This window comes from Pseudophryne corroboree, chromosome 7, assembly GCF_028390025.1.
Source record: "Pseudophryne corroboree isolate aPseCor3 chromosome 7, aPseCor3.hap2, whole genome shotgun sequence".
In the NCBI taxonomy this organism is placed as follows: domain Eukaryota; kingdom Metazoa; phylum Chordata; class Amphibia; order Anura; family Myobatrachidae; genus Pseudophryne; species Pseudophryne corroboree.
In genome coordinates, this window is record NC_086450.1 from 485,167,320 (window position 1) to 485,192,270 (window position 24,951).

General features: G+C 47.5%; 1 protein-coding gene across 2 annotated transcripts in view; it reads right to left on the bottom strand.

Moving 5' to 3' along the window:
* LOC134945659 (uncharacterized) overlaps positions 1-24,687 on the bottom strand; it is a 37,499-nt gene extending 12,812 nt beyond the window's left edge. The window contains exons 1-3 of one of the 2 annotated variants that reach the window (XM_063935099.1): positions 24,296-24,687; positions 11,475-11,601; positions 10,284-10,357 (exon numbers count right to left, since the gene is read on the bottom strand). In XM_063935099.1, coding sequence (XP_063791169.1) covers positions 10,284-10,357; positions 11,475-11,601; positions 24,296-24,614 — 520 coding nt within the window. In that variant the 5' untranslated portion in view covers positions 24,615-24,687. The remainder of the gene's footprint in view (positions 1-10,283; positions 10,358-11,474; positions 11,602-24,295) is intronic. The other variant, XM_063935098.1, reaches the window with a different exon arrangement.
* Between the last annotated feature and the right edge of the window lie 264 nt (positions 24,688-24,951).

The window sequence follows — 24,951 nt, forward strand, 5'->3', positions numbered from 1 at the left end:
GGGTCTTGGAGTGGTGCCCAGGGTCTTGGAGTGGTGCCCGATGCCCAGGGTACTGGAGCAGTGCCTGATGCCCAGGGTCTTGGAGCATGCCCGATGCCCAGGGTCTTGAAGCGATGCCCGATGCCCAGGGTCTTGGAGTGGTGCCCGATGCTCAGAGTCTTGGAGTGGTGCCCGATGCTCAGGGTCTAAGAGGGGCATCGGATATAATGGTTCAGGTGTCAATCCAAGAAGGGGTCTCAGAAGCTGTTAACCCAGGTAGGTACTTGAAAGGCGCAACCACAGAGAGGGTATCTAAAGCCATAGCTCCAGAAGGGAACTTGAGAAGCATAACCTCTGAAGGGATCTTTGAAGCAATGTCCCCGGGTGGGGTCTTGAGAGGCACAACCCCAGGAGGGGTTCTAGAGGTTGCTTCCCCAGGAAAGGACTCAAGAGGCATAGCTTTAGTGGAGGTTCTGAAGGTCATAGCTTCAGCAAAAGTCCCGGAGGCCATAACCCCGGGAGAAGTCTCAATAATTTTTGACCCAGAGGGAGTCCGATGGTCCGTCCCCAGAGAGGGAGTCCGATGGTCCGGCCCCAGAGAGGGAGTCCGATGGTCCGTCCCCAGAGAGGGAGTCCGATGATCCGGTCCCAGAGAGGGAGTCCGATGGTCTGGTCCCAGCAAGAGAATCCGAGGTGCTGACCCCAGAGGGGGTCCCGAAAGCCACTGGCTCAGAGGGGGTCCCGAAGGCCATTGCCCCAAAGAGGGTCCCGAAGGCCACAACCTCGAGTAAGGTCAGCAGTGAACTGGTCCCAGCAATGCACTCGTCAGTCAGATGTGAAGGAAGCAGATTCTGACTCTTTTGATATCTCAACATCTATAGTCTTTGATGGGGACTTAGTCCAATTTCTTGTGCTTACCAAATACTACTTCACCATTATGCTGCCTAGACCATTTTTGGGCATCACCTCAGAGAACCTGGTGCTCTATCTGATATATTCCTTTAGAGGGGAGCCTTTTTGAATGGGCGTCCAACTTAATTAAAAATGAATATCCCATTCTTCAGGATCCCCCGGCATTCAGTGATGCAGTTATTAAGAGATATGGTTCCAAAGAAATTGGTTCAGGTTCCTCTAAGTCACCCGTCTTATCTGCTGAGAGTCCACCGAATGTTATAAACTCGGCAGAAAAATCGCAGCCTATTGGTTAAAAAAACAATCTCTGAATTGAACCCAGCCTTGCTGGAAGGTACCATCAGTTCAGACAATGTTTGAGGAATTACCTTGGTCAGACCTCAAGAACCATGTAAAAAAAAGAAGAAGAAATAATTGCTGACTCTTGCCCATAATTCTATGTTCAATGTTGGGATCTACAGACTATCGTACTAACAAACTACACTACCCAGAATATTATGTGCAGCACTGCGATTGGATCTAACTGAACACACTTTCAAGGATTCCGGGAATCCAGAACTACATTTCCAATTTAACATTGTGAGCGCACAATGACCTCCGGTTTCCAGAAGTTTAAACATCTGAAATTCCAGGCACTGAGAACCTCATCCCCCGGCATGAATTGCACATGTGTGATAACGTCCGGCTTCCGGAAAGCTAAACATTGCTGATCGCAGCTGCTGGAACTACATCCCCAGAACACATCGCAGGATACAGATTACTTCCGTGCTCTCTGTACGAGAAAACCGTGGGCAGATGGACTAATTTCTCATAAAAAATGTTTTTAAAGACTTCCTTTGGACTGTTGTGTATTTTCTTTTTGTATTGAGTTTTATCATTGTAGTTTACAATTTAAATTTCTACTATTTGAATCAAAGTTCATGGACTCGGAACCGGAAGTGATGTAATCATCACCCAATTCCTGTTTCACTATAAATATCAGTACCAGTAGCCATGTGCCCCTAATCCTTGATAAAGAGTTACTGAGCTCGAAACACTTTGGGTAAAGGATGCATTACATATGGGGGGATACTGTGCAGCATTTTGAAGAAAGGTAGGACCTTGTTATTAGTTTCCATATTTTCACCTTGGGACTTTTCAGACGTCTATTTGTTGTTCCCAAACGGTCCTACTCCATCCAGAGCTCCACACCTCCCCTGAGCAATGCTTTTTTTTTATTCTTTTTTTTTTGTATGGTCAAACATAACAGTCAAACAGTACATAAGAAAGAGGACAGACAGTCAAAAAACCATCGTCCAGCAGAAACCATAATTTTTGAAATGAAGAACAAACAGAAAAGAAACAGACAATAAAGTAGCAAATGCTGGGGGGAGGGGGGAGAGGGAGGAAGAAGGGGAGACAGGGAAAAGGGGGAAACCACAATGCAATCACATATCAGTAGATACTTTGAGACCTGCCTAATTAAAAAAGAAGGAAAGAAGAGAGGAGAAGGGATGGAGAAGAAATAGTTGCTGTCGCCCATGGGTCCGCTGATGGAGCTAAGGACTAGAGGGGGGTGGTGATCTATGCTCTGCAAGGAGCCAGGGAGTCCAGATCTGCTCAAAAGCGTGACCCCGATCATGGAGTTAATACGTAATCCTCTCCATAGATGCAATATGCCAAATTTTGGCTTTAAGGGAGGGGAGAGAAGGGGGAGAAGGCTTTTTCCAGTTGAGAGCAATTAGCGATTTCGCCATGGTTAGAATCTGTGTTGCCAATTTTTTGGAGAATTTATCAAGGATCGGGGGTGGATAACAGCAGAAAGGTCCAGTGATCTTTCAACACGGGAGATTCCAGAAAGGAATTCAGGAGGGAGTGGACTAGGTTCCAGAAGGGAACAATGACTGGGCATGTCCACAATATGTGAACCATAGTGCCTCTACATCCACAATTCCTCCAACAGTCTGGGGAGGAAGATGGGAAGAGTTTGTTGAGTCTATCAGGGGTATAGTACCAATGATAGTAAATCTTGTATGCTGTCTCTTTGAAAGCCGTTGGAATAGAGCTCCCAGCTATCCCCAGTCTCATGTCGTTCCAGTCCTCATTCTCCCGGGGTGAACCAAGATCACGCTCCCAAGCGAGTTTGTGGAATCTGGTAGAGGGAAGGGTAGAATCTAGCAGGAGAGAATAAAGTTGGGATATTAAGCCCTTGGAGAGGTGGGAGTTTTTACATATATTTTCAAAGGGGGTGAGGTCGCGGAGTAAAGCAGAGGAGGGCAAGGAACATAAAAAGTGGCAAATTTGCAGGAATTGAAAGGGATTAAGCGTGTGCGAAGGGGCCTTCTGTTGAAGATCAGGTAGGGACAACCATTGTCCCCAATCAGCAAAATCAAAATCAGCAAGCCCAGCTGTGACTATGCACGTAACTTCGTAAACGAGAATCCAGGAGGAAACAGAGGGTTCTGCCAAATAGAGGTCAAGGGTGAGGGAGCGGAGGTGAGGTTCATCTTCAGAGAGTGAAAGTTCCAGATTTTAAGATTAAATTTAATGGTGGGGAGTAGTTTGGGTGTTGGGGGTAGGGAGGTGGAGGATAAACCCCACAGAGGGGTCAGGCCAGGGAGGTTAATATAGGCTGACTCAATATCCAACCAGGAGACAGAGCCAGGAGGAGCATAAGAGGTGACAATATGAGAGAAATGAGAGGCCAGGTAATAGAGTTTGATATCGGGGAGACCTTTACCGCCGGCGGAGGTTGGTCTTTTCAAAGTGTTGGCAGCAATGCGGGGGGGGGGGGGGGGGCTGTGATTCCAAATAAAACGAACAAGGGCTTTCTGAATATTGCGAAGGAAGGAGGCAGGGACAGCCACAGGGAGGGTCTGAAAAAGATAGAGCCATTTGGGGATTATATTCATTTTAACTGCTATAATCCTACCCAGCCACAAAATGAACAGACTACTCCAGGACATTAAATCAGCCTGTGTTTTAGTGAGGTCGAAAATTTTCGTGAAAAAGAGAGTCATAGCGGGAGGTCAAATAGATCCCCAGATATTTGATCTTTGTAGGCTGCCATTTAAAGTTAAAGTTAGTGCAAAGGGAGTCAGCTTCCCTAGGGGGGACGTGAAGCAGCATAGCCTCTTACTTGGAGTAATTGATCTTATAGCCCGAAATAAGACTGTAAGGATGGAGGACCAAGAATTAGTTTGGGAGTGAAATATGCGGCTGAGTCAGTGGAAGTAGAATGTGATCCGCGAAGAGAGAGATTTTGGGATTGCTGTGGTCCACGTGTATTCCATGTATACCCTGATTGGATCTATTTTGGGAGGCGAACGGTTCAATAATAAGGGCAAATATTAATGGGGATAGAGGACATCCCTGATGTGTACCATTAGAGATGCCGACTGGGGCAGACGGGACGCCGTTGATCAAGACCGTAGCAGAAGTGGTGGAGTAGAGTGCCAGGACACCAGTGAGAAAGACACCAGACAGGCCATAGGCCTCCAGGGTGGCTCTCAGAAAACTCCAGGAGATCCGGTCAAAGCTTTTTCAGCATCTAAGGAGAGCATGATAGTAGGGGATCCCCTGGAGTTCGAGATATGAAAAAGATCGATAGCACATCTGGTGTTGTCCCGCGCCTGGCAGCCTGGAATAAACCCCACTTGGTCATAATGAACGAGAGAAGGGAGATATGGGTTCAGGCGGTTGGCCAATATTTTAGCAAATATTTTCAAGTCTAAGTTCAGAAGGGAGATAGGCCAATAACTAGCACAATTAAAGGTATCCTTGCCTTCCTTAGGGATCACCACAATTCTAGCCTCTAACATCTCAGGAGGAAAAGAGTAACCATGGATAATCTTAATAAACAGGGACTGAAGGTGGGGGGAGAGGAGGTCGGAAAAGTTTTTATAATACAAAGCCGTAAACCCATCCGAGCAAGGAGACTTGCCAATTTTCTGCGCGAGTATAGTCTGGGCAATTTCTTCCACCGAGATCTCACTGTTAAGATGATCCATAGCATCCTGAAGAAGTTTAGGTAGGTTAAAAGCAGAGAGAAAGTGAGAGATCAGGCCTGAGTGAGACGGAGAAGAAGAAGCAGTCGAAGGGGATGGTAGATTGTAGTAGGATTGGAAGGCGGCCCTGATGGCAACCGGATCACGAACTAAAAGGCTGTGGGAGTCTCTAATAGAGATAATATTTGTTTTGGCCCCAGCGGATCGGAGTTGTGCCGCCAGGATTTTTTCCGCTTTATCCCCCTTCTCATAGAAAGACTGGCGAAGCCATTTAAGGCGTTTGGCCACTTGACTGGAGAGAAGGAGATCAAGTTCCACTTTAACTTTACAGAGTTCAGACAAAATAGCCTGGTCGGAAGACACCTTATGCTGAGCTTCAAGGGTGTGGAGTGTAATAGAAAGTTTGTTAAACTGGGTAAGAGATTGTTTTTTTGGCCCTAGAGGCTAATAATGTGTCCCCGAAGAACTGCCTTATGTGCTAACCAAAGAGTGGATCTAGATGTCTGGGGAGTCATTCAAGGCAAAGTAGTCAGAGTGCTTGTCTCGAAGATGGGACAGAGTCTCCGGGTTATGAAGTAAGGAGTCTTTATGACAACATGTCATGGGACGAGGGCGAGAGAGTAGGTCTGAGAGGTCACAGGATATAGGGGCATGGTCTGACCAGATAAGTGGATAAATATGGGCGGAATGGAGATTCAGAGCAAATTCATGGCTAAGCAGGATCATATCAATATGAGAGTAGGAATTATGAGGTGAAGAATAAAAAGTGTAGTAACACGCAGAGGAGTCTTTTATCCTCCAGGAGTTGTATTGGAGCTGGGACTTCATGAGATGGAGGAGAGACCTAGAGCGGAGGGAGTCTGACGAGGAGGCAGAGGGCAGAGAGGGAGAGCGGTCCAGGGTAGGGTTCAGAACAGAGTTAAAATCCCCAGCGAGTATGAGTTCCCCTTGTCGGACTTGAGTAAGGAGAGTATCCAATTTGGCAAAAAACAGTTCTTAATGTTGGTTAGGGGCGTATACGTTAGCTAAGGTGCATAGTTTGTTGTTGAGTTTCCCCACCAAAACAAGAAACCGGCCCTACTTGTCGACATGGGTATCAATAGGCTCAAAAGTGAAGTGGCGGGCAATCAGAATCGTGACCCCCCTGTTTTTTGGCTCTATGGTCGCATGCATAAAATGAGTCAGGGTAAGGTTTACATTGGAGTGTAGGGTGGGATTTATGTAAGAAATTAGTCTCCTGGAGGAAGACCAAGTCACCCTTATGAAGTTTAAGAGACGCAAAAAGCTTTCCTCGTTTTTGGGGGCTATTCAGCCCCTTTACATTAAAAGAAAGAACCCAGAGACCCATGGGCAGACAACAGAGAAGCAGGCAGGATAGAAGAAATGTAGACCCTTAGAGGCAGCATAAGAAAGTAAAGAAGTAGATAAGAAGGACTAAAGGAGCAAAACAGTGTGGTCAGAAGGAAGCGAGGAGGGGGGAAAAACCATGAGGGAGGGGTAACTGGTCATCCGGCAGTGGGGGCCAGGACCGGTGGCGCTGACAGGGGGAAGGGATACTAGGTGTCGGAAGGACACCTAGGTCAGCTAGAGGGCTATGAGCCCCAAGGGGGTGCAGCAAGGCATCCAGGCGGAGCATCACAAAGCGCGTAGCAGCAGATGGGAGACAGATCTCCCCTGGAGAACCTGAGGGAAAAAGCTAGAAAAAAAAAGAAGAGACAAAATGTCACATTGCAATAACGGTTAATAACATAACAGTTGAAAATCGACTAAGGGTTCGGGAAATCAGAACAAGGTAAATCTAAGGTGAAACAGCTTCCCAGTTAGGGAGTACAAACGGCACAGGTCGACAGAAACAAAAATACAAAGTATCAAATCAGAAAACTTGAAGTGAAATCAGGGAACTGGAGGCGGAGCTGGAGAGGCCGCAAATGCTGGAACCGTAAACCGCTCCGACCGGGGAGGCGCAGGTGGTTTCCGCTGTGTCCGCGGAGGCAGTCGTGTAGTAGAAAAGTCCTGATCATCTGAGTGAATACCTAACTTGGATAACAACGATTGGGCCTCAGATGGGTTTCTAGCCGTGAGTAGCTTTCCTTGATGCCATACCAAGATGTTAAAGGGCAAACCCCAGCGGTACTTGATGTTATGTTGGGACAGCAGGGAAGTGATGGGTTTAAAGTCTCTATGTTTGGCCAGGGTAAGCGGGGATAGATTTTGGAAGACCTGTAGGGAGACATCCTGGGAGGATACAGATCCCAGTCGGCGAACTTCTATCATAATGGCCTCTTTCGCAGTGAAATAATGCATTCTAAGAATGACGTCCCGAGGTTGGGAAGAATCTTGGGAGCGAGGCCGGAGGGCTCGATGAGCATGATCCAGTAGGAGATGATCTTCAGGGGTGTTAGGTGATAACTGGATAAAGAGGCGCTTGAGGTAAAGATCAAGGTGGGCTGTTTCAATCTCTTCAGGAATTCCCCGAATCCGTAGATTATTTCTAATTGCCCTATTGTCCTGGTCTTCATGCTCCTCCTGCAATTGGGCAACATCTTGGCGGATCTGATGGAAGTAGGTCTCAACCAATTGTTGGAACGTCACCACATCTTCCACCCGTCGTTCAAGGTGATCAGTTCTGGAGCCAATTTCAGCAATATCGGGAGTGGAGAGCTTGGACAGAGGTCTTAACATCTCGAACCTCCTTAAGGAGGGAGAGAAAGTCTCGGTGGGTAAGGGGTGTGAGATCGTCGTCTTCAGGGTCGGAGTCGGAGAGACCGTGGGAGTGTTCAGAAGCTTCGGATCTGCTCTTGGCTGGGGTGTATTTTTTTAGTAAGGAATGGTGTGAGGTCAGACCCCTGCGATTTTTTACCACCTCTAGGCATCTTGAGTAGGCGGAAATGGGGGTAATCGACACGCTAGAGGGTAGAGAGAGCGCTCCAGCAGTTTAGCTCAGGACCAGGGGATGTAGGGTGGCAGGTTTAGAGAAGAGTCATAAGGGGGTCAGCAAAGAGGCATGGGTAAAGCAGGGCCAGGAGCTCCGTAACAGCTCGGTGCAGTGCAGCCTATCCGTCCCAAGGGGGAGCCAAACCACCAGGGACAGCGGCTGCACAAGACGCAGTAGTACACCCTGATTATGCACTCCTATCTAGGGTCAATTTAGAGAGTAGGTCCCGAGGTGAGGTCCGGCCATGGACCAGTCAGTGACCAGGGCACCTCTAGGATCCAGCAGGAATGGGGCAGCTGGGAAGGAGTACTGCTCGCAGGAGTCCAATCCACAGCAGCAGGGGTACCACCCATGGGGACCAGGGCAGGCAGGAGCCTGCAATGAGGACAAGAGGGGCAATTGTAGGGTCCTCCGGATTCCTAAGTCATCTTATATGTGCGCTCCGGAGGTCCGTGGCAGCACGGGGTCCCAGTCACCAGGGGACGTGAAGGCCACATGCCGCTATGGGAGCAAGTGAGCGGTGCCGGGTAGGAGCGGCAGTCAGCTGGGCAGGAGTCCTGTGGGGAGAAGCGGAGGAAGTGGGGAGAGCTGGAGGGATAGGGGCGGGAGTGTACAGGCCACCGGCTGGCACCGCCGCGGCTGTACAGCGCTCCCGGAGTTCACCTCAGGGCTGCTGCACAGCGTCAGGACCCGGCTTCCAAAGGTGAGGCAGGCCGCATGTCACGGAGGTCCGGACCGACAGAGAGGCTTCCCCGGGTGGCTCACGCGGACGAACAGAGACCAGGGCAGCACGGAGGACCAGGAGAGCTGGAGGCAATCCGGAGAGGCAGGTGAGCACAGCCGCGCGGGCATCCTCCGTCAACAGCCGCTGTCCCGGATCGGATGACAAGTAGAGGCCCCGGCTTCAGGCCGACCCACAGGCCGCAACCTGTACAGACGCAGGAGGCGTCTGCCGGCTCCACGGACCCCACAGGCCGGTGCAGGGGGACCCCAGTAGGCAGAATGGAGGCCTGTGAGTCACCAGAGAACAGTAGAAGGGGCAATAATGTAGGGCCAGGGCAGGAGCTCCAGCACAGCACGTCTGCTCGTCTCTGCCGCCAGGCCACGCCCCCCTGAGCAATGCTTTTTATGAGTTTGTGTTTAATAAATTGTTCATTTTTTTAGGACATTTTAAACTGATGGCATTGGTGTATAGAGAAAGTGCTACACGAGGATACCAGCAATTCCAATTGTGAGTGTAAGGTACGCGTTTGCATAACGACAGTGCTAAAGATACCTTTAAAGATACCTTTATGTGTGTCAACCTACCACCACTTGTGTTTATTCTGTCAACCTTTTGCTGAATTTAAGGGTCTTTCTAGAATCCATTTTACACACCAGGCATTTTCCTAAAGATACCTTTATGAGCGTGTTTATCTGACGGCATTCCCTTTTAGTCAGGGAGAAAGATTTTTAAATAACCACACAACGATACCCTTATTTATCAACTGGCTTCTGACATTATAAGTGAGATATGCCAGCTGGATTAAATTATTGATAGAGACACTTTTTTAAAAACTTTTCTGTTTTAATATTACTACACATTGGGTATTTTGCATATACTGTATTCACATTCATTTCTTTGCATATACTGTATTTGAGCGACCAGTCAAAATATTGGGAAAAGAAGAACACTCCAGGATACGTTTCTGGGCATATCTATTTCAGCTAAGTATATTAGCCTTTATTCCATCTCTTTTCTACTCTCCCACAACGGTAGCGCCATCTAATCCACACAACCACATTTCTTTCCTTTCTGAAACCTTGTAGACCACCTTGGGATAGGTCCATAAGTGGACACAGAAGGCAGCAACCATTTTACAGGAAGCGCCATGAAGGACTTCACCACAACCTTTCCATTTGGTAGAGTTTGGCAGTGGTCGATGTGCTAATGGAGGTTTGTCCACACAGCAGATTGTATTAAGCAGGGTGTTGGTTTATTAACCAGATAGAAACAAGTAGCAAGACAACAGAGGGTTACTAACAGATACAGGTTACAGAGATATTGCAGTTGGCGCTGGGGGGATACAGGGAATGTAGGATCTTGTATCGTGACAAGTGCAGTATGCGCTGTAAGGGCTGTTTCTATACTGCGGTGACAATAAGTTGTATAATAAACTAAGCTGTCATTGTACAGCATTTGAGGGGTCTCCACTTGTAATGGCAATAGCCTGGAGTAAAACAGGGACACGACCGTTTGGTATGGACGCAGAGGAGAAAGACATGCGGTGAACTCGCGCATGTGCAGTAGCTCAGGTCTGAGGTTGCGCCTCCAGGGAGAGCCTCGCTGGGTCCTAGTGCTCATCTGTTACATGGCCAGTACAGAGGCAGTGTTGAACACTACTCTCTAAAGAGTACAATCTAATAAATGTTACCAACATGGTCCAGTAAGACATGTAGAGACGATTTACTCAGGAAGTGATATACTGCACCTGTTATATCTCTGGCCTTCTCTAGAAAATCTTTCAGTTCATCCATTTCATTGTCCGTCATGCCTTTATCCGCACTGCAACATAACACAACAAGCAAAGGCTCTGTAACTCATGGGAATTGAAGCAGAACATTGTTGGTCTTTGTATATACAGCATTCTAGATATAATGCCCGGCATTGCCTAGTCTTGTTTTATCATTCTATTTTTGTGTACTGTGTGTGTGTGTCTGCATGCATGGTAGGTGCAAGGTGGGCTGTCTGGGGGCATGGCGATGGGGCAGTTGGCAGTCTGGGGGTGTGGCATTACAATTGCGTCATCAGGGCTCTGTCCTCCACTGTACAGTGCCGAAAAAACAGACACTGTATAGTGGGGGGCGGACCTACAATGACGCAATTAAGGGTGAATCGCATCATTGGGTCCCTTCATACCACCCACTTGTTCTCTACTGTGGATGGCCAAAGGGAATACGGAGGGCTGGCAAGGAAAGCAGGAGACTTGCACAACTTTCTGGGGTGCCAAGAGGGCCATCCGATTTTTGGGAGCTTCCCTGCCATTCAGAGGTTAGGCAAGCATGACACAAACACATATACTGTACATTGTGAAAACGAATACAGTGATTTCTCTCATTTTGGGCGGGATGTATTAAGATACATCTCCGCCCCTTGACGCTTACCGCAGCTATGTTGATTGCATATGTACTAACATATGCGATCAATATCGCAATGCGGTGATGGAGCCCCCCCGCGATACCTGTGAGGTGGTCTGTGGGGGGTCTCCGTCACCTCCCTGGGATCTTTACACTGCGTAGACGCCGGGAAGCAGCAGCAGGCTGCCCCCGGCGCCTCCTCCTCCCCCCTGCAGCTGGAAGCATTGCTAGGGGGAGGAGATTACCTTCCGGGTCCAGGGCAGCCTGGAGGAAGGTATGCCGAGGGGGGGGGGTGTCGGCGTCTGCAACGAGGGAGGTGGCGGGTTGCGGATGTCGGCGATAAGAAGCCCATAGGCTTCTATAGGGTATCGCCATCCAAAGATGGCGATACCCTGGACGGCAAAAACACGGTGGTAGGGTCTTAGTAAATTTGAAAATGCGGTAAAACCCCCGTTTTTCCTTTAGTACATCCCGCCCTTTATATCTATTACAGTATGTCAGCATATGCATAGACAGATGTATACAAAGTATGAGTCAGGGATTACCTGTAGATAAACACAGGGACTATAAAATCACTGTCAGTATCCTGACTTTCTGAATCCAGTGTTATTTTCAGCATATCCTCAAAATTGTGGTTCCATTTAACTTCAGTGTCCAGTGGTAGAAAGTTCCCTAAATGAGGAGAAGAAGAGACAAATATTGCGGAGTCTTCTGTAATGTAACTTATGTAGAAGTGCTGACACAGCTGAATAGATGCATTAACATACAGTACCTCCCAACATTGCAAACTGAAGAAGAGGGACTCCTGCGTCTGCCCGCCCTAAAAGGGGGCGTGGCCTCACGCAGTGCTGCGTTCGAGAGTCACGCCGCCATTTTCGTCACTAAAGTGGGCATGTCCAGTGCTCTTTGAGATGCTGGCATGCCCCCTCTCCCTCTGTCTCCAGTGAATAGACTCGGGGGGGGGGGGGGGGGGGGGGTGGAGGGAGTTCATTCCGACCTGATCACACACTAGGTTTATTCGCTGCGGTGCGATCAGGTCAAAACTGTGCATGCATATGCACCGCAATGCGCAGGCTCGCCATACGGGTACAAAGCGGATCGTTGCTGAGCGATGGATTTAACGAAGAATCCATTCGCACAGCCGATCGCAAGGAGATTGACAGGAAGAAGACGTTTGTGGGTGGCAACTGACAGTTTTCTGGAAGTGTTTGGAAAAATGCAGGCGTGTCCAAGCGTTTGCAGGGCGGGTGTCTGATGTCAATTCCGGGACTGGACAGGCTGAAGTGATCGCAGCGGCTGAGTAAGTCCTGGGCAACTCAGAAACTGCACAAAACTTTTTTGTACCGCGATCACACACTTGCAAAGTGAAAATACACTTCCCTACAGGCGGCGACTATCTGATCGCAGCGCTGCAAAAAGTAGCCAGCGAGCAAACAACTCGGAATGACCCCCTCTGTGTGCGTGCACACAGTGTCTATTCACCGCTGCTCTGCTAAGCAGTGCACCAAGTGACAGGAGCCTCCCAACCCCCCCCCCCCCTTACCCCCCATAGGACACTGCGGCTGCAGGTGGGACAGCGGGACAGTCTCCAAAAACGGGACTCTCCCGCGAAAATCGCTGTCACACATTTCCTTTTTATCTGTGCAATTTCTTGGTGCTCTGTTTCATGGCCTTTGGGAGCTCTGCCATAGAATGGAACAGGCCGGTGATAACCACTCTGACGCATTGGGCAGACTCACTGGGGACTTGCAGATACCGGCACCACACAGACTATTACATTTCCCCTATAACTTTCATATTATCATCTGCCGATCATTCCCACCAAATCAGCCAACAACCCTCATAATGAAACAATCACAAGAAAAAGGTAAGCAAGGGTGGGAAAATATGCCTCCCATTGAAGTACAACCATCCATGGAGAATGGGACCATGGTCAGAGAGTGAAAACTGCTGCACTCTAACCCAATGGTTCCCAAGCTTTTTTGAACCACGGTGCCCTAGGGTATCAGGATATTTTTCATGGCACCCTTAGGCCAAAAGTTCTTATGGAGAAATTTACAAACAAATATTAAATGAAGTAAATTATGTTTATATGATATAATTTGCTTCTGTTTCTCCACATATTTTATGACTGACAGCCACAAACACTGGTTTTGCCTATTACATTGACCAGGGGTCCGTGTGCACCGCACACATTACACACATGATAGAAAAGCCTATGGGGGTGAGTCAGACCTGAGTAGTTGATGTGCAGGGGTGCGATCGCTTGTGCAGAGAGCTCAAGACTTACTCAGCTGCGATGATCTGGCCCGGAGCTGACGTCAGGAATCCTCCCTACAAACGACTGGGTACGCCTGCGTTTTTCCGGACACTTCCTAGAAACGTTCAGTTGACACCCACAAACTTCCTGTCAATCTGCTTGAGATCAACCAGTGCGATCGCTTTCTTTGTTAAACTTATCGCTATCCGGCAATCCCCATACGCATGTGCAGTTCAGACACGATCGCACCGCTGCAAAAAAAGCTAGCGTGCGATCAGTTCTGAATTACCCCCTATGACCACTGCTCTAACCAATCAGCACAGCCCTATTTATTCCTATGAAGAGTCTCCTTGAGTGAGTGACGCTTTTGCAATGGGTCTCCCAGTGGAGTTGTAGGGCTTTATCACAATAGACTGTCTTCTTTAAGAAAGTCTGGTGGGGCAAAATGTATTAGCAGTCACTAGGAAGGGAGGCACCTGAACACGCCCATTTACAGCCTAGGAACTCTGCTTCACTTGTCACAGCTCACTATTTGGTTCTTATTATTGCAAAAGTATGCAGTGACTGTCTGTGTTCTAGCAGCTGAGGTTGACCATTAATCAACTGTTCAATTGCTTATAATTAGAGATGTGCGGCGGGCACTTTTCGTGTTTTGTGTTTTGGTTTTGATTCTAATTCCACTTTCGTGTTTTGCTTTTGGCTTAATTTTGCCAAAACCACCCTTTTGTGTTTTGGTTTTGGATCTGGATGATTTTTCCAAAAAACATAAAAATGGCTAAAATCACAGAATTTGGGGGTCATTTTGCGTCTAAGGTATTATTAACCTCAATATCATTAATTTCCAATCATTTCCAGTCTATTCTGAACACACCTTACAATGTTGTTTTTAGGCGTAAAAGTTGCACCGAGGTCGCTGGATGACTAAGCTAAGCGACACAAGTGTGCGGCACAAACACCTGGCCCATCTAGGAGTGGCACTGCAGTTGCAGACAAGATGACACTATTCAAAAACTAGCCCCCAAACAGCACATGATGTTGACTAAACTAAGCGACACAACTACCTGGCCCATATAGTAGTGTTACGCAGTGGCTGAATGTTGAGAGTGAGCAGTAATTTTTTGGTCCACTGACAGCATCTCCAGTGCGACCCTGTCATTTTTTTAAAATTCTGCAATTGGTGGATTTATACGGCAGTACCCCAGGACTAATACAGCAGTACCCCTGGACTCATACGGTAGTGTCAGACAGGATGGCACTTCTCAAAAACTAGGCCCCAAACAGCACCTCATGCAAAGATGTCTAAGAGGTGCAATGAGGTAGCTGTATGACTAAGCCAAGCAACACGAACAATTCTAACTGGAATTATACGTCCAAATCACTGGAATTAAATGGCAAAATCACTGGAATTATACGTCCAAATCACTGGAATTAAATGGCAGTACCACTGGACATATAAGGAAGTGTCAGACAGGATGGCACTTAAAAAATATGGGGGCAGATGTATTAACCTGGAGAAGGCATAAGGAAGTGATAAACCAGTGATATGTGCAAGGTGATAAAGGCACCAGCCAATCAGATCCAATATGTAAATTAACAGTTAGGATCTGATTGGCTGGTGCCTTTATCACCTTGCATATATCACTGGTTTATCACTTCCTTATGCCTTCTCCAGGTTAATACATCTGCCCCATAGTCCCCAAACAGCACATGATGATAAGAAGAAAAAGAGGTGCAAGATAGAATTGTCCTTGAGCCCCCCCACCCACTTTTATGTTGAATAAACAGGACATGCACACTTTTACAAACCAATCATTTCAGCGACATGGTCTGCCACACGACTGTGACTGAAATGACTGGTTTGTTTGGACCCCCACCAAAAAAGAAGCAATCAATCTCTCCTTGCACAAACTGGCTCTACAGAGGCAAGATGTCCACCTCATCATCATCCTCCGATTCCTCTCCCCTTTCACTGTGTTAATCCCCCTCCTCACAGATTATTAATTCGTCCCTACTGGAATCCACCATCACAGGTCCCTCTGTAATGTCTGGAGGTAATTGCTGGTATAGGTCGTCCCGGAGGAATTTATAATTAATTTTGATGAACATCATCTTCTCCACATTTTGTGGAAGTAACCTACTACGTCGATCGCCGACAAGGTTACCGGCTGCACTAAACACTCTTTCGGAGTACACACTGGATGGGGGGCAACTTAGGTAACATAAATCCAGTTTGTGCAAGGGCATCCAAATTGCCTTCTTTTTCCTGCCAGTCTGACATGCCTACTTGGATGCTGTCACTCATATAATTCTCCACCATTCTTTCAATGGTGACAGAATCATATGTAGTGACAGTAGACATGTCAGTAATCATTGGCAGGTCCTTCAGTCCGGACCAGGTGTCAGCTTTTGCTCCTGACTGCCCTGCATCACCGCCAGAGGGTGGGCTAGGAAATATTATCCTTTTCCTTGCAGCTCCAGTGGCGGGAGAAATTGAAGGAGGAGCTGTTGACGGGTCACGTTCCGCTTCAGCTGACAATTTTCTCACCAGCAGGTCTTTGCACCTCTGCAGACTTGTGTCTGCCGGAAAGAGATACAACGTAGGTTTAAGCCTAGGATCGAGCACGGTGACCAAAATTTAGTGCTCTGATTTCAACATATTGACCACCCTTGAATCCTGGCAAAGCAAATGAAGGGCTCCATCCACAAGTCCCACATACTTTGCGGAAACGCTCCATCTTAGCTCCTCCTTCAATATCTCCAGCTGCTTCTGCAAAAGCCTGATGAGGGGAATGACCTGACTCAACTGGCAGTGTCTGAACTTACTTCACGTGTGGCAAGTTCAAAGGGTTGGAGAACATTGCATAAGACAGAAATCATTCTCCACTGCGCTTGAGTCAGGTGCATTACCCCTCCTTTGCCTATATTGTAGGTGGATGTATAAGCTTTATTGGCCTTTTGCTGCTCCACCATCCTCTGAAGCACATAGAGTGTTGAATTCCTCCTCGTTACCACCTCTTACTTCAGTTGATGGCAGGGCAGGTTCAGGAGTATTTGCTGTTGCTCCAATCTTCGGCACGTGGTGGAAGGATGTCGACAGTGGCTTGCAATTTTTCGACAGCATCTCCTGTACATCCCTGTCATTTTTCATAAAAAAATCTGCACCACCAAATTAATTGTATGTGCAAAACATGGGACGTGCTGGAATTTGCCTAGATGTAATGCACGCACAATATTGGTGGCGTTGTCCGATATCACAAATCTCCAGGAGAGTCCAATTTGGGTAAGCCATTCCCAACTGTTCCTCAGTTTCCGTAAGAGGTAGTCAGCTGTGTGCCTCTTATGGAAAGCTGTGATACGTAGCGTAGCCTGCCTAGGAATGAGTTGTCATTTGCGAGATGCTGCTACTGTTGCCGCTGCTGTTGTTGCTGCAGGAGGCCACACATCTACCCAGTGGGCTGTTACAGTCATATAGTCCTTAGTCTGCCCTGATCCACATGTCCATGGTTAAGTGGACACTGGATACAACCGCATTTTGAGGGATGCTGGTGACTCTTTTTCTGACGTCTTTGTACATTCTCGGTATCGCCTGCCTAGAGAAGTGGAACCTAGATGGGATTTGATACTGGGGACACACTATCTCCATCAATTCTCTAAGTCCCACTGAACTAATGGCGGATTCTGGACGCACGGCTAACACCAACATAAGTGTCAAAACCTCAGTAATCCGCTTTGCAACAGGATGACTGCTGTCATATTTCATCTTCCTCACAAACGACTGTTGGACAGTCAGTTGCTTACTGGAAGTACCACAAGTGGTCTTCCGACTTCCCCTCTGGGATGACGATCGACTCCCAGCAGCAACAACAGCAGCGGCAGCAACAGCAGGCGTACCACTCAAGGATTCTCCTGAGGAATCCCAGTTAGGAGAGGACTCCTCAGTCTTGACAGTGACATGGCCTGCAGTACTACTGATGTTCCTGACTGAGGAGGAAGTTGATGTTGAGGGAGTTGGTGTGGCTTGCAGGAGCTTGGGTACAAGAGGAAGAAGAAATTTAGGTGTCAGCGGACTGCTTAAGCTCTTACCCAAAGTTTCACAACTTGACACTGACTTCTGATGAATGTGCCGCAGGTGACGTATAAGGGAGGATGTTCCTAGGTGGTTAACATCCTTACCCCTACTTATTACAGATTGAGAGAGGCAACAGATGGCTTGACACTTGTTGTCCAGATTTGTGGAGAAATTATTCCACACCGAAGAGGTGGCTCTTTTGGTATTTTGCCCAGGCATCACAATGGGCTCCTTCATCCCATGGACAACAGGTGTCTCCGCCGGTGCCTGACTTAAACAAACCACATCACCACCAGAATCTTCATTGTCAACTTCCTCCTCAGCGCCAGCAACACCCATATCCTCATCCTGGTGTACTTTAACAGTGACATCTTCAATCAGGAACTGAACTGTGGGTGCTCCTTCCAGCACTTGCAGGCGGCGTGCAAATGGTGGAAGGAGCCACCTCTTCCCGTCCAGTGTTGGGAAGGTCAGGCATCGCAACCGCTGACACACTTGGACTCTCCTTGGTGATTTGTGATACCATCTCAGAACACACAGTTCTTTTCTGTGCTCTTTCCAGCTTAACTCTTTTAATTTTTCAAGCTGGAAGATGAGGGCTTCATCGTCGTGTGAAGCTGAACCACTAGTCATGAACACAGGCCAGGGCCTCAGCCGTTCCTTGCCACTCCATGTCATAAATTGCATATTGGCAAGTTTACGTTTCTCCTCAGACCATTTAAATTTCTTTTTTTGGGTCTTTTTACTGAACTTTGGCTTTTTGGATTTTACATGCCCTCTACTATTACAATGGGCATCGGCTTTGGCAGACAACGTTAAAGGCATTTCATCATCTATGTCATGGCTAGTGGCAGCAGATTCAGCACTAGTAGGAAGTGGTTCTTGATCTTTCCCTATTTTATCCTCCAAATGTTTGTTCTCCATTATTTTTATCTATGAGGCACAAGAGAGCGTACCCCTACCTCTCACAGGGCAAACTCTGTAAAAATTATTTGGATTAAATATTAATAACCCCTTTATTTGGAGTAAATAATATACAGCACAGGACAGCACCACTGAATTTATATGGCAGCACCACTGTACTGGATTTATACGGATTTATATGGATTTATATGGCAGGATAACTGTAATTAATTATACGGCAGTATTCTGAGAATTATACGGCAATATCACAGGAATTATACAACAGTATTCCGAGAATTATACGGCAATGTCACAGGAATTATACGCCAGTATCATGGGAATTATATGGCAGTATCACAGGAATTATATGCCAGTATTCTGAGAATTATATGTCAATGTCACAGGAATTATACGCCAGTATTCCGAGAATTATATGGCAATATCACAGGAATTATATGGCAATGTCACTGGAATTATACGCCAGTATTCCGAGAATTATATGGCAATATCACAGGAATTATACGGCAATGTCACAAGAATTATACGCCAGTTTCACGAGAATTATATGGCAGTATCACAGGAATTATACGGCAGTAATCCGAGAATTAAATGGCAGTATCACAGGAATTATACGGCAATGTCACAGGAATTATACATCAATATCACAGGAATTATACGCCAGTATCACGGGAATTATACGCCAGTATTCCGAGAATTATACGGCAATGTCACAGAAATGATACACCAGTATTCCAAGAATTATGCGTCAATGTCACAGGAATTATACGCCAGTATTCCAAGAATTATATGACAGTATCACAGGAATTATACGGCAATATCACAGGAATTATATGGCAGTATCATAGGAATTATACGGCAATATTCTGGGAATTATATGGCAGTATCACAGGGATTATACGGTAGTATTCCGAGAATTATATGGCAAAATCACAGGAATTATATGGCAATATCACAGGAATTATATGGCAGTATCATAGGAATTATACGGCAATATTCTGGGAATTATATGGCAGTATCACAGGGATTATACGGCACTATTCCGAGAATTATATGGCAATATAATAGGAATTATACGACAGTATTCAGAGAATTATACGGCAATGTCACAGGAATTATATGGCAGTATTCCGAGAATTATATGGCAAAATCACAGGAATTATATGGCAATGTCACAGGAATTATACGGCAGTATCACGGGAATTATATGGCAGTATCACAGGAATTATATGGCAGGATCACAGGAATTATATGCCAATATTCCGGGAAATATATGGCAGTATCACAGGAATTATACACCAGTCTTCCGAGAATTATACGGCAATATCATAGGAATTATACGCTGGTATTCCGAGAATTATACGGCAATATCACAGGAATTCTACACCAGTATCACGGGAATTATACGGCAATATCACGTGAATTATACGCCAGTATCACGGGAATTATACGCCAGTAACACTGGATATATGGCAGCAGAGGACACCACCACTGTGACTGGTCACTGGACTGATGCTGCACAAGACACTACCCCTGGTCTGATGCAAGACAACACAGCAAAACTGCAAGAGATTTATACAGCAGCACTGGACAATAGCATCAGAGGACACCACCACTGTGACTGGCTGGACTGATGCAGCACAATACACTGACTACACTAGACTGGACTGAGTAGCACAACAAAGCACAAGACGTGCCACCCCACTTTCCCGCCCCCAGAACAGGATTAAGTGGGGGGTGGGCGGGGGGTACGTACCCCAGGCTCCCTTTTCCAAAAGGGCCCCATGCCAAACCACACATAGGATCTCTCATCAGATCTACGGTGCTGCGCTCCCCGGCTCCTGTACCCACTGCAATGGCAGCCGCACAGACAGGACAGCTGAGCGGACCGACGACTCAGCTGTCCAATAATGTATGAATGAAGCAGCCTGCCCCTGCAGCCTGCGTACCCAGCCAATGGCTGAGCAGCAGGTTGCTTCATTCATACATTATTGGACAGCTGAGCCGTCACTCCGTTCAGCTGTCCTGTCTGTGCGGGCGCCGCTGCAGTGCGGGCGGGAGTGCAGAGAAGGCAAGTTTTACTAAGCTGCTGCCTGTCTATCTATCTATCTATCTATCTATCTATCTATCTGTCTATCTGTCTGTCTGTCTGTCTGTCTGTCTGTCTGTCTGTCTGTCTGTCTATCTATCTGTCACAGACAGCCGATTTGTGTCGGTTTTTATGGAAAAGCCTTTTAGTGCCGCCAGTGGAGGAGTGTATTGTGTGCAGCCGTGCTGGTTGTAATGAGGAAGGCACTGGGCTATTACATTTGTGAGCGTTCGTGGAGTGCCGGAGTTGGAGATGTGTATATACAGTAAATATATATATATATATATATATATATATTCATCTGCCTTCTCTTTATTAGGGGCCCCACTGTCTTAAGTGCCCCGGGCCCCCCATGGTCTTGATCCGGCTCTGCCCGCCCCCACACAGACACTGAGGACGGAGACACGTCCTCTCACTACACTATCCGAGACTGGAGTGAAAATGGCAGCGACGCGCGGCTCCTTATATGCAATCCAAATCCTGCAAGAATCTGACAGCGGGATGAAGACGTTTTGCCTCGTTAGGGTTTCCGAGTCAGGCGGGAAAACCCGAGCCTGACTCGGAACCAGGCTCAGAGCGTGAAGTCCGGTAGGGTTCGGCTCTCTGGGAACCGAACCCGCTAATCTCTACTTATGATTTAACTTTAGTTTTTACTTCTCATCATGGAATCCCCTGATTGCCTGTAAAGTGAGACCTTTCTTTTATATATATTTTCTCATTGAGGTGTTTTTTTTGGTGTGGTATGTAAGTTCAATTGTAAGTAGGTCGACAATGTTTAGATCAACCACTATTGGTCGACAGTAAGTAGGGATGCTAGGTTGACAGGGTTTTGGGGTCGACATGGTCTAGGTCGACAGGTCAAAAGGTCGACATGAGTTTTTTATGTTTTTTTGGTGTTGCTTTCTCCGTACAGTGACCGGGATCTCCAATTAGTGCACCGTGTCCCTGTGAGAGTGGTGGTAAGGTGTAATGCCTGCTGCCGTGCAGGTGTAGACTCACTACTTACCAGGCGCCGCACCCTCTCCTTCAGGTCACGGAACCTTCAACGGACCCGGAATCTTCACTTGGACCCAGACATGGTGATCCCCTTCCAGAAGCAGTTGGCGGCCAAACTAGGAAGGAAAGCAAACCAATGAAAGAGTATCAACTTTTTTCCCAAGGGAAAGAGGATACTCCAGGGGTGGCGGTGACCTTCACCGGTTGGGTAAAAGGTCATCACAGACACAAAGCCTGAGCCACCCAATTTTCACCTACCAGCGATTTCACACTGAGGTGTACCCTGGATTTCGCACAGCGATGCAAGGTCCACCGAACCGGCGCTCAGGGGACAGAGGGATAGACAGACACAGATTATGCTCACCATTGCCAATCTTGTACTGCGATCTTCCTCTTCTTCACTTACAGGTCCCTGTAAGGAGTAAAGAACCACGCTACCGTGAAGGGCCTAACTCTATCCTGGTGTAACACCACTACACTAACTACAACAGCAGAGCTCTCAAACTAACTCTGTGTGTGTGGTGAAACAAAACTAAACACAACAATTCTACAACTTGCTCCACCCTGCACGTAACCAACACACATATCAATATCACAGTACAAGTATCAACATCGTCCTGTCCCTATTAATCCCTATCTCCTAGTGCTATTGTGGCTATTAGTGTGGAGCTGGAATGCTCCTCCACACAGGGGAAAACTACTTTAGAAATACTGAGGAGTGGGCACTGTACAGCCTGCCCACCTATTCCGCATACACCAATTTACCAGGGGCTCAGGCCTTTGGGCCTGCCTACTTTAGGCACATTGGAGTGGCCTGGGCCTAGCACCCAGTACCGCCCTTATTCACCTGGGGGTGGTCACTTATTGACTGGGCCTAGAACCCCCTAACTGCACACAGGCCAGAGGCCTGACATCACCCACGGGCCTAGCGCCTGCCTAACAGAGGGCAGATGGGTGACCTGGGCCTAATGACCAGGGTCACCTTATTCCCTAATGGGACACACTTTGAACTGGGGCCTAATGCTCTCTAACTGTTCCCCCAGGCCTAATGCCTGATCTTGCCTATGGGCCTGTGGCCTGGCTGTCCCCAGGGGCCAAGTGCCCTATCCCTAATTGTCTAGGGAGGAAGGGGTTAACAGGTGCCCTCACCGAGTGCCTACCTGTTACGGTGGGAGAGGCACCAGGGGGGAGCTTCGTTAGCTCTTTTCCTTTCCACCCCTGGTGGCCTCTCCGGCTCCTCAGCCGCACTCTTCTGCCGCTGGCACATCCTGGCCAGCGGTGCCGCTGGACATCTTCTTCCTCGACCGTGGTGTCTTCTGGCCTCTTCTGCGGCCTCAACAACAGTTTCTGTGGCATCCTCTTCTTTCTGGTGCCGCCCGACTCTTCACCGCTGTTCGGTGCGGAATCCTTCTTCTTTACCCACCTGGCGGCATCTTCTTTATCCTCCCGCCGGGAAGCGGCCACTGCAAGCCAATCGGAACTCGCCGTGGCCACTTCCCATTGGCCGCCACTCCGCAAGCTGTGATTGGCTCATGAAGGGTGCCAGTTTTGAAAGGTCGCGGGCGGCGTTTCCTATTGGCTGCTGAATCAGCTCCAAATTTGAAATGCTGCTGCCGCGGCTCTGTCCTTCGTTGCTTCTGGTCCAGTGCAGGGAACCAATACACGGTCCCAGCACCGGACACCTGCCGCTCTGATGTGCCCTGTGACAAAGAGCACTTCGCCCACCATGCTCTGCTTCCGCTGTGCTCGGTCCAGGTGACTATTCCTAATCGTATCCCGCGTGGATCGTTAAATATAAAAAAAAAAAAATTAAAACAAAACTCATGTCGACCTTTTTTACCTGTTGAGGTGGCCTGGGCCCCACATTCAGTACACCCCTTGCCCTCTGGCTGCGCCCTCCAGTCTACTGCAATCTGGGTGAATGCTCTGTCAGCCCATACCTTTAGACGCCGCTGATACTGAGGTATGGTTGGATGCACAATCCTTGGTTTGCCGGTCATCTATGTTCCAAATACACGTCTTCATTCAGTATGAGAAATATTCCCTAATATTTTCTACAATGTGAGCCCTGCCACCTACTAAAGTTAGTACCTACTGCATACTTTATTTGTTCATTGAGAATTAACACCAACCTCTGCATAAATACACTCAGCACTGGTGACGCAGTAAAAGTTTGGTAGCAGAAATTGGGAGGTATCCAATTGCCGGGTGTGGTATGGAAGGTAGATAGTAACTAGGTGGACAGTGTCTAGGTCGAATACTATTGGTCAACAGTAACTAGGTCGACAGGGTCTGTAGATCGATAGGGTCTTTAGGTCGACATGGTCTAGGTCGACAGGTCAAAAGGTTGACATAAGCTTTTTCTTTTCTTTTGGTGTCGTTTTCTTTGTAGAGTGACCGGGAATCCCAATTAGTGCACCGTGTCCGCTCGCCATGCTTCGGGCAAGGTGCCTCGCCCTGCTACTGCTACGCTCGGCACAGATTACCTATCCAATCGTAGTCCACGTGAATCATTAAGTATGAAAAGGTTAAAAAAAAAAGAAAAAAATTGTGAAAAACTCATGTCGACCTTTTGACCGTGCGACCTAGAACATGTCGACCTAGAGACCCTATCGACCTAGAAACCCTGTCAACATAGTTACTGTCGACCAATAGTGGTTGACCTAGACAGTGTCGATCTAGTAACTGTCAACCTAGAGACCTGATCCCCCAGTTGCCTCAGGCAGGCGCAACCTAATTCCCCGAAGCAGACCCATTTTCCTGCAAAAACGGGGCTGCAGCCGGCGAGAACACATTGGTTTCACTGTACCTGTGTTTCCTCATGAGAATTTTTTTTTTTAAGGTTGATCCTAACTGGATAGCCTGAAAAAAATATTGGTGAAAAATCGCCAATGTTTTGCCACAGGTAATTGGATACCCCCCATCTCAGTATCTGAAATGAATGTTGTTAGTAAACCAAATTAAAATACATTCGGCAATATCCATGCTGTGTGTTTATAATACTAGGAGTAAAGACAATACCCCTACTTACCTAGCTGTGCATATATCGCCCCGGTTTCATACTTATTCATAGTGGCACATCCTCGGTTATCGACCAGTGTGATGTTCTCTGTCAGCTTATACGAATTCCTCTTCATTGTCTCAGGTTTATCTTCTGATCCAGCAACCTTTGCGTACTCCTGATACAGTCCATCATCCACAACGTACTTGCAGCTGTTAATGAAGGAGGATTTACCATGGCCTGTATAACCAAAGAGCTGGAGGAGAACTCGGTTATACCCCTGATTTCCACGTGCACAGTTATCAAGTCTGAACTCCTGGACATACGGTCTCATAACATCTACATCCATAGCTGGGTCCGCACTGAGGAGCTTGTTCTGTCTCTGAGCCTAGACAGGTAACTGACGGATTCATTTAGCAACGTTTAATGTAAACAGGAAAATGAAAGTAAAAAGGAGAAATCAAATAACAAAATCCGCCCAGTGCTATGTTGAAGAACAACAGCAGTCTAAATAAAGTAAAATACCATTTATCAGAGAACAAATATGAGACCTGCTTTAGAGATGGGTTCTATGCAGATGTTTGTGCAGGTGAGCATTTACTGGGCACAGAGCAGCTATCTGGGGGCTACTGGTGGTAAATGTGTTGGGGGCTAACACTGTCTAGGTGGCCCATTGAGAATTTACT